We start from the raw sequence: 15989 nt of genomic DNA, 5'->3' as shown, positions 1-15989 counted from the left end.
TCATATACAGTAGTATGTGCTCAAGCCAGAAAATTACAGGTTTAATATGTGCAAGAAATGGGATTGTTTCCTGCAAATAGCATACGAGGTCACCCTCAAAACCTAGATGACAGAAATGCTTCCATAACACAATTCCTCCAAAATCCCACAATTTGGCTCACCTGATGTGTTACTCAGAAAACCACATAGCTCTTCTGAGGTTGATGAAAAATTCCAATGTCATCAATACCACCTGCCTCATTTCCTGCTGCTTTTAGGGTTCTCTCCAAGTGTACTCTCATGACAGAACCTTCATTAGCAGCACAAGGCCAAGGAGCAGTTGTACTTCCATCCCAGACTCACTGTGACAGATGAAAGAAGAACACACGTGCGCACACACACAAGCACACACAATGCATTTAGGCATCATTATTGCCTTAAAAATAAAGAACAGTTAATCCAAGAACCAACTGGAAGAGGAGTAGAGAAGTCCATAAAGTTGAGTCTAAGATGCTGAACATTTTCAAACTATGCCTGACTTTTAGGAAACTGATCGAAGGTGTTTTGCACTGAGATTCAAGCAGGCAGTGAGAGGTGGCATCTCTGTGCTTGGAGACTCACTCAAGATGGATATCCTCTGGACCACTAATGAGAACCTAATGAGCCTATAGACTTTCAACAGAATAACTCAGCTTCCCAGAGAAATCCAATGCAAGGACCTGAAGGCATAGGATAGATGGCAAAGGCCCTAATCAGTCTAAAGAACTCAACAAAACTGATTTGGGAGGCATTTGTTTGAGAGAACTGGTAGGCAGAAGTAGTACCTGCGTGTTAAGGAAGATAATTAAATCTGTTTTAAACAGCTGTAAGAGTAAAGAGATGCAATTCTCTGCATAATTTAAGACTTTTAAATTAAATCTAAGGCAAGGGACGAAAATTAAAACTTTGATCTGTATCTCATTGTCTTAATACTTCAATTTACATACATAGACTGAAACTTAATAAGGAAAATTCGTGATTATCACTTTTGTGAGATTTAACTCCAAAACATGAGGACTGTGTCCTCGTTAGACAGATTTCAATGATCCATAATTTCATATACATTGAAAGACTTAGGGGAGCATTAAAGTACCCACAGTGTAATAACACTTCATAAATATTGCGGGATGCTGTCAACCATCAGATGGTAGAGAAGATGGCTGTTGATAAAAATTTCTACGAGATACTCATCTGAATTCATGACAATTTGACCTACTTTCTCATCTGGAGAAAAGGTTATTTGGAGCCTTTAGTGGTGGCACAAAGGGTTAATAAGCAGTGTTATGTTCAGGCAGGCGTCCGTTTCTTTTCTTTCTTTCTTTTTTTTTTTTTTTTTTTTTTTTGAGACACACCCTGTTGCCAGGCTAGAGTGCAACGGTGTGATCTCAGCTCACTGCAACCTCCGCCTCCTGCGTTCAAGTGATTCTCCTCCCTCAACCTCACGAGTATCTGGGATAACAGGCACGCACCACCACGCCCAGCTAATTTTTGTATTTTTAGTAGAGACAGGGTTTCACCATGTTGGCCAAGATGGTCTCGATCTCCTGACCCTGTGAGGCAGGTATCAGTTTCTAAGCCAGCTTAGTTCCGACATAGACACCTCAACTGTTTTCTTCTTCCATACAAAGGAGTGGAAGCTGATTTCAGTGAGCCTTGAAGACTTGAGGTTTTCTCGTGTATTACTCCTTTCTCCATTCAGCATTATTCTCTTTGACTCTAGCAAGGAAATTGAGCCACTTAATTTCTTCTCACTTGTTGTTGTTGAAGTAAATGAGGCAGGCAATATAGGTTGTCTTTAGCTAGAAGTCTAATGTCTGAAATTCAAGTTGGATTGGTCAGCAACCCTTTCTAAGGCTCCACTTTTCTCTCCCCTGAAAACAAATGCAACTATATTGGAGTATTGCTGTTCTTTAGGATCTCAATGAAAAGATGTTTGCTAAGAACTTTAGTCTGACTTGTATACCTGGCTCATTACTGACAGTTCCAGTTCAGCAAACATCCCAGAGGCTGGAGTCATGAAATAGTCTTCAGTTTGAATTTTCAATCTTCTAGTCTGCCTACTTTAGGCCCTGACAATACTAATGTCCCACTTCATCCACCTAGGTGGTCACCAGCCCTGAATCAAGGTTTCATCACACCATGCAATCCTCTTCTGAGTGAGTAACTTCCTCAGGCTTCTGGCTTTGCACTTTGCCATTTGTTACTCTATGACCCCCTGCTCAGCTGCTCAGTCCTCAAGCTGGTCTACCATTAATGTGCAGTGGAAAGTCTCCACCTTATGACAGCAGCACTTGAATAAGTTCCGCATCTTTACCTGAGATCTGAGCTTATCTCAGCAGCACAAACTGATGTTAGAATATATATGTGTTGATTCACAATAATGCTAAGAACAAGAATAATAGAATTGTAAAAATCACAGATTATCTGACTTGGAAGTAACAATTAGGATCATCGGCTCTTCCCATCTTTAATTTACAGGTAGAGAAATTGAGGTCCAAATAAACAATGTTTTTCGAAGGACATAAAACTAAGTCTTCTAATTCCCAGGTTGCCACCTAACTTTTGTAGGGCACCTCTTTCACATGCAGCACCTCTTTAAAATGAATTTCACAACAACCTAATAATTTAGAAGGGGGATGAAGTGACTTCCAGGGCAAGAAATTGCATATCCATTTCATAGAAGAGGTCTTATGACTTGGTTAAGACCACCAAGTGATACTAGGTATAAAAATTTAAGCTATTTAAACATGTTGACCACATAATGCTAAAAACAGTATAGTGATTCCAGTGTTATAGGAGTGGTATCTGTGTCCACATGCATTCTCATTGATTAAAATGGTATTCACCAATATGTTAACAAGGTAATCTGTGGGTGATATAATTATGGGTGATTTTAATTTTCTTTGTCATCATTTTATATATTTCTATATTTTACCAATGAATATACCCTGCCTTTTTTTCTCTCTTTTTAAAATTTCTTCTAACCATGCTGACATATTTCTGTTACATATTTTACTACTAGGAAAACCTGGTTCTATAGAGATTTATTCCTAAAGGAAACTTCCTCCTATTTTTAAAGTATATATAATTTTGTTCTAATTACATAGCTGAATGTTTTTACTTTATGAGTGAATTTCAAAAGTCATTCAAAAACATTTATAAGATTTATGTCATTTGGCAGCCCCCTAGTTTTCCAGCCAGAGCCTGCTGATGTAATTCCTACAGCCACCGTGCAGTGCTAACAGTATAGCAGTGCCCCTTATTATCTAAAAAGTGCTTCCAAACTGCAATGGGTCAAGATTCTGAACCTCTCTATACCACAATATCTAGATAGAGTACAGAGGCCCCAGCTCATAGTCATTATCTGCTTACACACGCTAAGTATTCCTCCTGCCTTATATATTCTGTTCCATTTTAAACCAGACACCAAGTACAGAACACATAAAAGGGAAATTTGGGATTCAGTGAAATACATGGTACTATGACCCATTTCCAAGGGAAGGATTAAACCACTTTGTCATGTTGCTATTGGAATGTCTTGATCTGGGCATTAGATCCAGAAGTATTTGGGTTTTTAGTTAGTCAAGTCCCAAGGATCTGAGACCTCACAGAAGGGCCCGAAAAACAACCATCTTCATTTCATCTGAGAGAAAGTGAAATGTCATAAATCTAGGCAAATGATTTGGTGTCTTCAAAGTGTGCTCTCTCTGGAATTCCTGGCCTTGACAGATCTGAGTTCTCTAGAAAAAATGTAAAACCTTCTGCACTATCCTCTTTGCAGTGGTGACTCTTCATCTCCCAGGTCAGAGCATCCAAATTCACTGTAGGTTTTGCTTGCAGAGAAGCTCAGGAGGTGTGCACATTTGGAGAAAGATATGTGCTTTAGAAAACCATCTTTGAACAGACAAGAGGAAAAGGCTGACAATACTCTGTAATTATGCAGGGATTTGAACATCTTGAAGTCACTGTCCAGAGCTCAGTTTTGAAACTGAAGAAACACTTATAGGGCATGATTCAAACCAGATATCCTGGGAGTACTCTGTCCCAGCTGCTCTGGTGTGGAAACTTTGGCTTTCAGCAGTGGCAGCACCTCTTGGAAGAGAAGTCAGAGAGGACAAATAACTTGCTTGGGAAAAGAAGATAGGTTGTGTGTAGCTGCCTTTTATCCTAGACTTGTTTTTTTCCTGTTCTATAAAAGCTCAGTTTACTATTATAAAATGTCACACGAGAAGGTCCAATACAGTTACAACATTTGTTTCCTGATTAGTCATGTTAGACTTTGTCAAACACTCACACCACCAGGAACCCTCACAAACACATTTTGAAGCTTCTGGGGTATTTTATAGAGCCTGGCATATTACACTGGGATCATCTTACATCACTTTGGCATTCCTCTAAAGGGTTGTAGTTAGCGAAGCTTACAAAGTTCTTTGGTTTCACACATCAGTGAATTCATTCTTTAGCACCCATCTGGGAATGAGCACCAGAGTAGTTTGAGTGTTTTCTGTGAACGAGTTGTAAGAGTGCTGGACTCAGAGTTAAGAACAGCCTGATTCAAACTAGTCTTATGACTCTAGGCAAATTTGAACAGGTCTGAGTTCTTTTAGGGTTGAAGATTGATATGGTTTGACTCTGTGTCCCCACCCAAATCTCATCTTGAAATGTAATCCTCATAATCTGCAGTGTTGAGGGAAGGACCTGGTGGGAGGTGATTGGATCATAGGGGTGGTTTCCTCCATGCTGTTTTCATGATAATGAGTGAATTCTCAGAGACCTGATGGTTTTATAAGTATTTGACAGTTCCTCCTACACACACTGTCTCTCACATGCCAGCACACAAGACATGCCTGCTCTCCCTTACACTATGGTTGTAAGTTTCCTGAGGCCTTCCCTAGCCAGGTGGAGCTGTGAGTCAATTAAACCTCTTTACTTTATAAACTACCCAGTCTCAGGCAGTTCTTTATAGCAATGTGAAAACAGACTGATACAAAGATTAAATAAGATAATATATAGAAAGTAGTTGCTATTATTCCTGACACAGTAAACTTTCAAGAAATGTTTTCTCTCTTCTCCCTTAGTGACCACCCAGGGGATCTTGTAGAGCAATTGTTTTCCTTTTCTATTTTTTTTCTTTAATGAGAGAGTGTTTCACGCTGTTATCCAGGCTGGAGTGCAGTGGTGCAATCATGGCTCACTACAGCCTTGACTTCCTGGACTCAAGTGGTCCTCTCACGTCAGCCTCCCAAAGTAGTGAGATTATAGTCATAAGCCACTGCACCCAACTAGATCAATCTTACTTGCACTCTCACTTTGTGTACAAAGTCACATGCCATAGTTCACTGTTCTGAATAAACACAGGAGGATAGCTTTTCTCTCCATGTATTTACTACACTGGCTGATGAAATCTCTTCTTTGAATACCAGGGTACATTGAAATGTTATTTCCTTTTCCACTTCTTGTTGAGACCTTGCTAACCTGAGTCTACCTCCTTAGAGTAGGGTATGCAGGATAATGGTGAGTTACTTTTATTTCATATGCTCTACTCTGACTAAATATCCTTAGTCATATAAAGAAATGGCCGAAATAATCTGATTTCCTTTCTGTCACTCAATGCTGCTTAATGATGTGTGAAAAATCTTACTTTGTGGTCAAAAGAACACAAAAATAACAACATAAATCCAGCTGGTTATATTCCATCATCAGTCAAAACAAAGTCTGTGTTACATTGGTTATTTCCAATGTATATAATCCATATTAAAATATTTACAGTAATAATAGAGGTATAATGTTGTATTTTGTAATGTTTCTTGTGTTATACAGTCCTCTACCCACTTTTAAATTTGGAGAAATATGTATTTCCCCTCATTCACTCCTTTCTTTTAATCCTGCTGATCCCTTCCTGCCCCTCACTTCACTCCACTTCCAGGGTAATCAATATTAAGTCTGGGCTACCTTTGCTATCACCTTTCTCTGTACTCACACAAACACACACAGATTTATTATATTTACTGTGTTATTTGTTGCTTTTTTTTTAATTAAAAATAGGTTATACTAGTGATTTTTCTGCAATGTAATTTGCTCATACGAAGCTTGAGTCAGGGCCACTGCTGTGCTTGCATGGACCAGGTTCTGATATACGAGCCTGGTATCTGTCTACGATGGGTCTCTGATGCCTTAAGGGACATCTTGGAGTCTCATTTTTGGACTGAGGCTGTCCGTGTTGAGTTTCCATAGCATTTATTTTCCCACTCTTCTCTGAATCTGTGTTACAGGAACTGATAGGTTCACACACCTTTCATTGCTCAGGTTAATATTGGCTTCCTGGTGGCCCTTTGATATATTTGTTTTTCTATTCTAGAAGTCAGCAATGCCCTTGGAGAATAGAATCATCACGTGGATTTCATGTGGGTTTTGTGCCTTTCTCAGGAACTTCTTTTGAACTAGTCTTCTCAATTCTGTGTCTGTATTAGGACATGTGACTAAAGAGCATTAGATCTAAAGAATTTTATAATAGTCTAGATGTTTGCCAGCCTGGATTTAGTTTCAGAAATGATTTCTTTTGATTTATTAGATTGAAGTATTTTTCACTTAATTATACACATGACTTTACTGACTACTGACTATGAATACCAATTGTTTCTCATATTCTCTATCTTCTTTATGGCTTAAACATGATACTGTTTTACTAGCGGGTAGACAGAAGCGGAGTGTTGAGTAAATGCCAACCTATCATTGTTAGAGAGGAAAAGAGTCAAAGCCAGGAATGCAGTCAAGCAAGAAAAGAAAATAATACTTTATCTTTGTTACCACCTTCCTCTTGGTCTGAGAGAAATATTGCAAGGAATTTCAATTAAAGAAACTCAAAGAGAACTGAACTGAATAGGTCAAGTCAAAGCACAGATCTTCTTAAACCCTTTTGTAGGTCTCTAACTAGCTGCGTGACTTTATGCATCTTACTTAACCCCTCTGTACTCCAGATTTTCTGGTGTATCAAGCATAAATAACATCTATCCTTTCTATCTCCTAGGGTCCTAACATCCACATGAGATAATATATAAGAAAGAATTTTGACAAACACAATAGAAATGTGCAATTTTCAAATTATATGGAACTAAAAAGGATCATTCGCAGGCGTTGCATTAAGGCACTGAAGATACAACCATTAACCAGACACTTCTCAGACCCGTGGAGTTCACACAGTCTATCCTAGTACCACCCAGCAACTCATTTTTGTAGCGAAGTTTGCTAATCTTGACTGCATATGTATTATGACACTTTTGTTTGCGATTATGCTCCAGTCCACAAACAATGAGTTTAGTCTTTCCATTCCCAGCCTTATTACAACCTTAGTATTTACAATCCTAAAGCATCCTGGTAAAGCTTTTTCATCATATTAAAACCAAGTAAGAATAGCATCAACTTGTGCTGTAGTGTTCATCTTCAGATGAATCCGACCACAAGAAGACCTAATATTCAACAATCAGAATGACAGGACCTCAGCCTTCGCTACAGCCCAGCATCGGCTACAGACCTCAGACTGCAGCAGGACTGGGCATCCTCTCAGAGGCCTCAAAACAGTGCTGGATCTTGGGTAGTAGTTGGACATCAAGATTAAGAAATAAAACTCCTAAAAGAGATGTTGATATCAAAGGCTCAGAATTACTGATTTCAAAACCAATAAACTATGAGAATTAATTTTGACAGAAAGGTGCATATAATTTTCTGCTGGAGCTTTTTTGTTTGTTATCTTGTTTTGTTTTGTTTAATCTACTATCATCTATCCTAGAATACCTCCAAATTGGCTTTCCAGCACACTTGGATCCCCTTCCAGTTCATCTCCATATCATAGCCAGAGTGATCATTTTTAATTAAAAATATCATCATGCCATCTTCCCTTAAACCTCTACTTAGAACACTTGAATCATTAAGTTGATCTCACAGAATAGGAGAGTAGAATGGTAGCTACAAGAGGCTGGGTAGGGAGAGATTGGTTAATGGGTCCAAAATCACAGTTAGACAGGAGGAATAAGTTCTAATGTTCTATAACACAGTACAGTGTTAACTATCATTAACAATAATTTATCATATATTTCAAAATAGCTAGAGGAAAGGAATTTGAATGTTTCCAACACAAAGAAATAAAAAAGGTTCAAGGTTATAGATGTCACAGTTACCCTGATTTGATCACTGCACATTATATACATGTATTGAAATATCACATATGCCCCCATAAATATATGTGATTATTATCAATTAAAATTTTAAAAACATTTTAAAAATTAAAACACTTCAGTGGCTTCTCATTGCTCTTAGGAAAAAGATAAAAATCAGGAATTTGACTCACAAGTCCGAAAAGGTATTTTTCTCTGCTTTAACCTCATTTTGGTAACATGTTCTTGTTCTCTCTCTCTTTTTCCTCCTTCTTTTTTAATTTCTTCAACCGTACTATCTCCCTGTACCACAGGTCCTTTGCACATCTGTTCCCGCTGTTCCCCTGGCCTGCACTCTCTCAGTTGTACCTCATTCATTCATCTCCTCCATTTGGTTAATTTACCTGCTGCTTTCAGATATTCTCAGCTCAGATATCACTTCCTTTTGGAAGCCTACTTTGAAATTCCCAATCAGATCAGCTCTCTAGTCCTGCGTATTGCAAAAGCTTACAACTCCATGTACCTTTCCTTCATGTCACCTTGCAATAATTTTTATTTGCATAATTAGTTAATTAAAGTACATGTGTTTCACTAGTGGTCTGTAAGCTCATGAAAGCCCAGGCCATATTTGTTTTGTTTATTTGGCTATTGCTTGCTTAATAACATTTTCCATTTGGTGACTGACATGAGATAGACACTCAATAAGTATCTGACAGTTGGGTGAACGAATGACCAGAGAGCTGGTAGGGTGACTATGCCTAGTCAATAGTTATTAGGATTTGGGCTGCCATCCCTTTGCTCAGTTTCTTATTCTCTGAAAGTGGCTGGCATCCTTCCTTCCAGCAGTCATTTGAGCCCAGGAACACCAGAATCTAATGACAGATGAGCCCCAGTATGAAGCTATTACAGTGGTATTAGTCTTACCACTCACCTGAGAGCTCCTGAAGGAAAAGGCATGGAATCTAGTTTGTCCACCTTTAGTGGAAAGTGACAGCAGGAATATAATTTGCTGCCTTCTGCTGTCATACACGGCCCCTTGACATTCTTATCTCTTAGTGCAGAGTCCAAGCCCAGAGTTCTGTCCCAACATCAGGAGGTCCTGGGGACTTCACATTTGATTGGAGAATTCCATGCCTTTGTCTTCACGGGCTGTCAGGTGCATGTTAAACTTAATACCTGATTCTATCATCTAAAGTATGATCTGTTATATAATTATATGTAAAATACCTGACCTAACACCCTAGTAGCCTGACTCTGTAATGGAAACCTTACTAATGCACTAGTCCAAACTTCGAGTAGCTCCATCCTTTCACCCGTTATATAGGCAGAGAACATTCCATGAATGGAGAATGAAGAATCCTATCATGAAACAAAACGCAGCAAGACAGACAGTAGACATCAAGAGAGATAGAAATTGGAGGGCTTTTGTGTAACTGGTCTTGATGCAGGACAACAAAAGGGAAGTGATGAAGACCAGACAGAAAGGGCAAGGCAAGGTAGACTCAAGCAATGGCAGCCAAAGTTGTATTCTTCCCACCTGTGTGTCTGCTCTCTCTCAGTGGAGGCTGAAGTAGAGTTAACTGAAGGTGTGAATCTCCCCTCTGTCCTTTTGCAAATGATGGCCCCTGCCTGATGCTCACTCTGTTGCCACAAAGTGCAGTAAACTTGTCTGTCTCCCTCTTCCCTCACATCCTCCCCCTCTCTAGTGGAAACTGCATTCCTTGTTTTATTCCGTGGATAACCCCAGATATCCATGCTATTTCCCTCAGATACTTGCTTCAAAAGTGGGCTCTCTCCCCATGCCCACACCTAGGGCTGTCTTCCTGGCAACTCTGTTAAAAACTAGGAGTGGAAACTAACTGGAAACAGAATGAGAAATTGATCAGTCCACTTTGGTTGTTTAAATGAAGGACATGTCAACAAGAATAGTTGACATTTATATTTATTAGTGAAGGGAATTCAAGTAAGTGCACAATGTCTGGGCTTGTGGATATTTATTTTGTAGTTTTGAATGGAATTTCTCTTTTTACCCTAGGGTAGGATTTGTGCCTGTGTACTTATTGCGAGTCCACTGCTGTGAGTCCCACACACAATGCTTGGCTGGGCGTAGAGCAGAGGAGTAGGTCACACAGATTCATAGGATTTGAACTACTTTTCTTTTCCCTGTGAATTAATCTTTTAAATGTCAACATTTTAAACTTGGCCTTTTCAAAATATATGATACCATATGAACCTTACTTAATCGAAAATACATTTCTAGTTCAAAGGTTTTTGTTTTTTTCTCTCCTGAAAGTGGGAAAGGCTAACAGCAACAACGAAATTTGTTAAAGGATGGACTGTGTGTGAAGGAAGCTGGTTTTTGTCAATGGGGTCTAAGCAACATTTTTCCTTAAGAATCTAAACTGTTGTTCCAAAGGGTCATTTCTTGTTTTACAGGTCTGGGATTTTATAATGCAGAATTTATCTTCTTCTGCCTACCCATGGGAAATTTGGAATCACACAATTTCAATTAAGCTTTAAAGGGACAATAGTAGGTCTTTTACAGCTACATTGATTTACAGTCATTTTTATGTAGCATTTTACAGATGACTAATTAATCTGTAATTAATTTCCTGCATATTTTTTACAACAGCTCTTTAAGACAGTAAGGTATTATTATACCCAGTTCATAGATTTGTCACTGAGACTGAAGGGGACTGAATGACTTGCATGAAGCCTTCCAGCTTGTTAATGGCACATGAGAATTCATGCCCAGGAGAGCCTTGATTGCCCACAGTGCTATATTCTCTCTATAATGAATGACCTGGAAGTGCAGAAAGGTGGGTTAGAATCCCAGGATCACCGCTGACTAGCTGTGTTAACCTTGAACAAGTGATGACATCTTTTTTGACTTCAGCTTCTTCATCTGTAAAGTAGATCTGTAAAAAAGATTGCCTACTCCTCTCTCCAGACTAGACTAAGAATCTGTGAAGAATAACGTGAGATCATTTTGATAGTTTGAAATGCTGAAGCATAAAAAAATTAACCATTATTATCTCAAATAATAACAGGGCTGAGTCCAGTGTCATATCAGATATCAGGCAAAGTGTCTTCCATCCTTCCTATGATACAATTAGGGAACGAGAAATAACGAGGGGGATTCGGGTTGAGGGGTGGTCCTGAAGACACAGGAAGTGGAGTGGTCCATTACCATGGCAGTCAGGAAGGCTAAATTTTTTTTTTTTTTTTTTTTTTTTTTTTTTTTTTTTTTTTTGAGATGGAGTCTCACTCCATCATCAGGTTGGAGTGCAGTGGCTCGATCTTGGCACACTGCAACCTCTGCCTGCCAGATTCAAGCAATTCTCCTGCCTCAGGCCCCCGAGTAGCTGGGACTATAGGCATGTGCCACCATGCCCAGCTAATTTTTGTATTTTTAGTAGAGACGGGGTGTCACCATATTGGCCAGGATGGTCTTGATCTCTTGACCTTGTGATCTGCCTGCCTTAGCCTCCCAAAGTGCTGGGATTACAGGCATGAGCCACTGCGCCTGACCTAGGTAAGCTAAATTTTTTAAGTTGTGTGGGTACACCTTTTATCCTTGTGGATGTTAAGACTATTACGAAAGCCTTTGGAGGAACTGAATATCACATTGCAGCTGATAATCAAGCACTATTAATTTTCAAATCCCTGAAACTTATAGTAGTTGCTGTCCTTCAGATTTGGAGTGTATCCATCATAGCAAACTCTTGCCTGCCAGGGAATGTCACAGGGATTCTGTCAAAGGCAGGCAGATGCTCCTAGCTCTAGCAGTGAGCCAGGGCTGCTGTCATGCCTGAGCCAGGGACTAGGACAAGCCATAGTCCCCAGTCCCCTAGGCAGGAGCAGCCGAACACTGACGCCTTCCCTCTGATGTTGGGCTGTTTTTCAGGGTGATGTTCAGCGGACACTCATCCAAGTGGACTTCGGCGATGGTATCGCGGTGTCTTACGTCAATCTCAGCTCCATGGAAGATGGGATCAAACACGTCTATCAGAACGTGGGCATTTTCCGTGTGACCGTGCAGGTGGACAACAGTCTGGGTTCTGACAGCGCCGTCCTGTACTTACATGTAACTTGTATGTTATTACTGTTGTTGGTTTATGACCTATCTTAAACATTGTGTCCTTTCAAATCGAATGCACAATTTTGTATCTAGAAGAAGTGCACTAGTTATCTATTAGCAGAAGGGGAATGGGGAAGAAATGATTAAGAGACCAAAATAAGGAAAGAGTAAGAAGAATATCAAAGAGTAGCATTTGAATAATCCTGGACTCTCTGGATTGCTTCAAATTCTCATTGCATTTCCCCTGCCTACCCCAGGTGCCTTGAAGATGCGACACTTGAATCTGGAGGCTGGGCCTGAGCAACTTGCAGAGCTATTTGGTTGAAACAAAGAAATTTGGTTTTTGGGGGGGGGTCGGAAATTGTTGTAAACAATCCACATGCACCACTCAATCTAATGCATTGAGAATTAGCCCAAGTAAATAAGTTTCTCACCATCTTATTATTTCCATCTTCTCATAATATGTTGCTATTAATAATCCTTTTAGAGTTTTGCTCCTTTTCTAAAAAAAATGTGTTTCCTGGGCTTCTATCTGGGATGACTTGGTGTTAGAGAGAAGGTGGTGTAGAGAGAAAGAGTATAAAAACAATGTTAAGGAAACTATGGTAGAAAACAGTTCCAAGAAATGCTAAAGCTTTTCCCTCATTGAGGATTCTAAAGATGTGAGTAAGTACGATGAGACAATAATAACTTCTAAGTTATGTGTGCTCATGTGTCATTCATATGTTAGGTGTAAGGTGTTTCCCAGTCATAGGACTTATGTTGATTACTAATGAAATTGTTTCCTTTAAATGAAAGTAGCTCCTTTATATGAATGGCCTTGTTCAAATATCAAGTTTTAGTCAAGAGTCTGAAGGCCAGGCATCATTACTCCATGCCTCTCCTCTGCACCTTGCCCATGGAACAAAATTGAATACAGAAAGTATCTATTAGAACATTTTCTTTTTTAGCTGCTGTGGTCCAGTGAGAGAGCAAGACTTAAGCGATGACCAAGAGATGTTTCGGTTGTTGAGTCTTCCTAACATGTCAGTAATTCTGATCTCTGTCTCCTGTACTCTCATGGCAGAGGTGCTTCAAAGAAACATGCACTCCTTTATTTGGGTCTAGACAAAGTTACACATGATTCTCAGTGTGCCAACTCGGTCTGTCTATTTTTGGCTGCAGTTTACAGTATGTTCCAGACTTTGTGCTAAACAGGCTCTTAATGTATATTACCTCACTTCTCAAAACAGTCCTGTGAAGTACACACTATTAGTAACCCTATTTACAAAAAGTGTTGAGGTTCAGAGAGCTTAAGTTACTTGCTTGAAGTGGCCGACCTACTACCTAGCAGAACCATGCTTCAGACTCAGGTCCAGCTGCCGCAAGGATCCTAGCTCTTGATAACTAAGGTCAGTGTCAGCACCAAGAGTGGCTTGGGATTGGAGGAGCTGTCTCCATAGCTTTTACCATCTACCCCCTACTCTTTACAGATTATCTTGAAGAAACAAACATTTTGGATAGAAGCAGTGTGCTTGTTGCACAACTACATAGTTCAGGACTCACCACGGGGGATCCTTTCCATCTAACTGCCATCCCTGACTCGTCCTATATAGACATTCAGGACTTGCCACTCACTAAGACATAATACCCCCCTATATGTTAGTATGTAGGGAAATGATAGCAATGGTATCGTAGAAATGGTCATGCTAAAATATTTAACAATACATCACGAACATTAATGATTAGTAACAAAAATAACTTGCAATAAAAATGACAGTACAGCCGGGCGCGGTGGCTCAAGCCTGTAATCCCAGCACTTTGGGAGGCCGAGGCGGGCGGATCACAAGGTCAGGAGATGGAGACCATCCTGGCTGACATGGTGAAACCCCGTCTCTACTAAAAAATAGAAAAAAAATTAGCCGGGCGCAGTGGCGGGCGCCTGTAGTCCCAGCTACTCGGGAGGCTGAGGTAGGAGAATGGCGTGAACCCGGGAGGTGGAGCTTGCAGTGAGCCGAGATTGCGCCACTGCACTCCAGCCTGGGGCACAGAGCGAGACTCCGCCTCAAAAAAAAAAAAAAAAAAAAAAAAAATGACAGTACATTTGCCGAGAATGGCTCCTACCTAGATCATATCATATCTCATAGCTTATTCTATAAGGGGTAATTTTGCTAGAGAACTAGCTTCCTTACAAATTATAATTGTGTTCCATATACCACAAATTTGTTATACATCTACCGTAGTCTAATCACATGAAAATACTGATTTAAAAGCCAGTATCAGCTTCTGATCTGAATTTTCTGGGTCTCCCATTGAATCTTCCATAGCTTCACCTCTTCGTCACTCTGTAGGCTTTTTCTCGTTCCTATGTGTGTGATCATACCCCTTGAGGTGTCTGCTGCTCCCCTGCAAAACTCCTCCCTAGTTAACAAAATCCTGGAGAGGAAAACAACACACACAGAGATTGTCTCTGCTGAAGATTAAGGGCTGCCGAAACCCTTCTAAAAGAAATCAGTTTCTCATTCACTTGCAATTCTTTCATTTCATTAGCCTAGTTGATTGGATAAAATATTTGACCTTAATCTTAGAGGAAGATAATTTGTAATGGAATGTTTCGTGTTCTAATTTTGATTTTGTAGACTCATCTTGGGTTAAGTGGTTGGATAAGCATGCCTCATATAATGGAACTTTTTTCTAAGCCTGGCTCTTTGGTACTAATTGTGTTAAAAACAAGGTCATGTTTGAAGCTGTTAGCTAACTCACATACATATAAACTCATGTCATAACTGTTTCAGCAGATTCTGACATGCCCAGTTAGTACCTCCCTCCTAAAGGATCCGGGGTGCTTTGCTATGCACACAAACTCATTTTGCTCATCTTCACATCTATACCGTAATAGACTTCTGGCCTTGTCTTTCAGATGGAGAAATCAAGGATTGGAGAAGCACTGTGACTCTGGCATCACTTTACGCTCAAAGCAAGTCAGAACAAGAACATGACTGAGTCACACTCTCAAGCATCTTAAAGCTGGAGGGTGTCATGAGTGACTTAGGTGCCAAAGTGCAGAGGTGGCTTTATAGGGGGAAAAAAAAACATTGGACTGAGTTGGGCATTCTGACTAGGTCCAGATTTTGGTTCAAACTCCTGGGGAAGTCACTCGGTCTCTCTGAGCCTCGATGTTCTCCTCTGTCAAGCAGATGCGCATCTCATTCCCAAAAGTCCCATCAAGCAAAATATGTGGTACCCTGGCACCTAGTAAAACTTGATTTTTCTATCATCACAAAGTAGCATATACATTTGGACTTAGTGGATTGTGAGGGAGAGTAGAATTAGCAGCAACTCTTAGCTCACCAAGCCTGTCCTCTCCCCTCCCCCATTCCTACCCTCAGGGGCAATCCTGAAAGCCCATTGCCTGTCTCACATACACATTCCGACCACTCTCCAGTGCAGAAAGGTGATTTGATTCCAAACCAGAGGGTTTGAAAAAAAAGATGGGTTTGCAAAGGTCATCTGAAACAAATGGAGCCGATGTTCCTGCCTAGTGTTTCAGGAGTGGGCCCGGTCTTGCTGGGTGCCTGGTAATCTGTTGTAGCCTAACAGTTGGTAATTCCTTGGGGATGGTATTCACTGTGCTCTGCTAGTTTGCAAACTAATGAGACACGTGCTGCAGCCAGTGTTGCCTTCAGTCGGATGGGGCAGAGGATTTACAGAGCATGCAGATTTCTGCTCAGAAAGCTGCCCTGTTGCAGCCAGTCTTGCAG

General features: G+C 40.2%; 1 protein-coding gene across 4 annotated transcripts in view; it reads left to right on the top strand.

The window, feature by feature from the left end:
* The window catches only part of SORCS1 (sortilin related VPS10 domain containing receptor 1), a 588551-nt gene that overhangs the window by 518745 nt on the left and 53817 nt on the right, over positions 1 to 15989 (top strand). For all 4 annotated transcript variants that reach the window (XM_038009546.2, XM_073019317.1, XM_007964053.3 and 1 more), the window contains exon 19: positions 12076 to 12262. In XM_038009546.2, the coding sequence (XP_037865474.1) occupies positions 12076 to 12262 (187 nt within the window). The remainder of the gene's footprint in view (positions 1 to 12075; positions 12263 to 15989) is intronic.

Source organism: Chlorocebus sabaeus, chromosome 9 (assembly GCF_047675955.1).
Source record: "Chlorocebus sabaeus isolate Y175 chromosome 9, mChlSab1.0.hap1, whole genome shotgun sequence".
Taxonomy (NCBI): domain Eukaryota; kingdom Metazoa; phylum Chordata; class Mammalia; order Primates; family Cercopithecidae; genus Chlorocebus; species Chlorocebus sabaeus.
The sequence above is the reverse complement of the archived record's forward strand: the minus strand, read 5'-3'. Positions and strand labels throughout refer to the sequence as shown.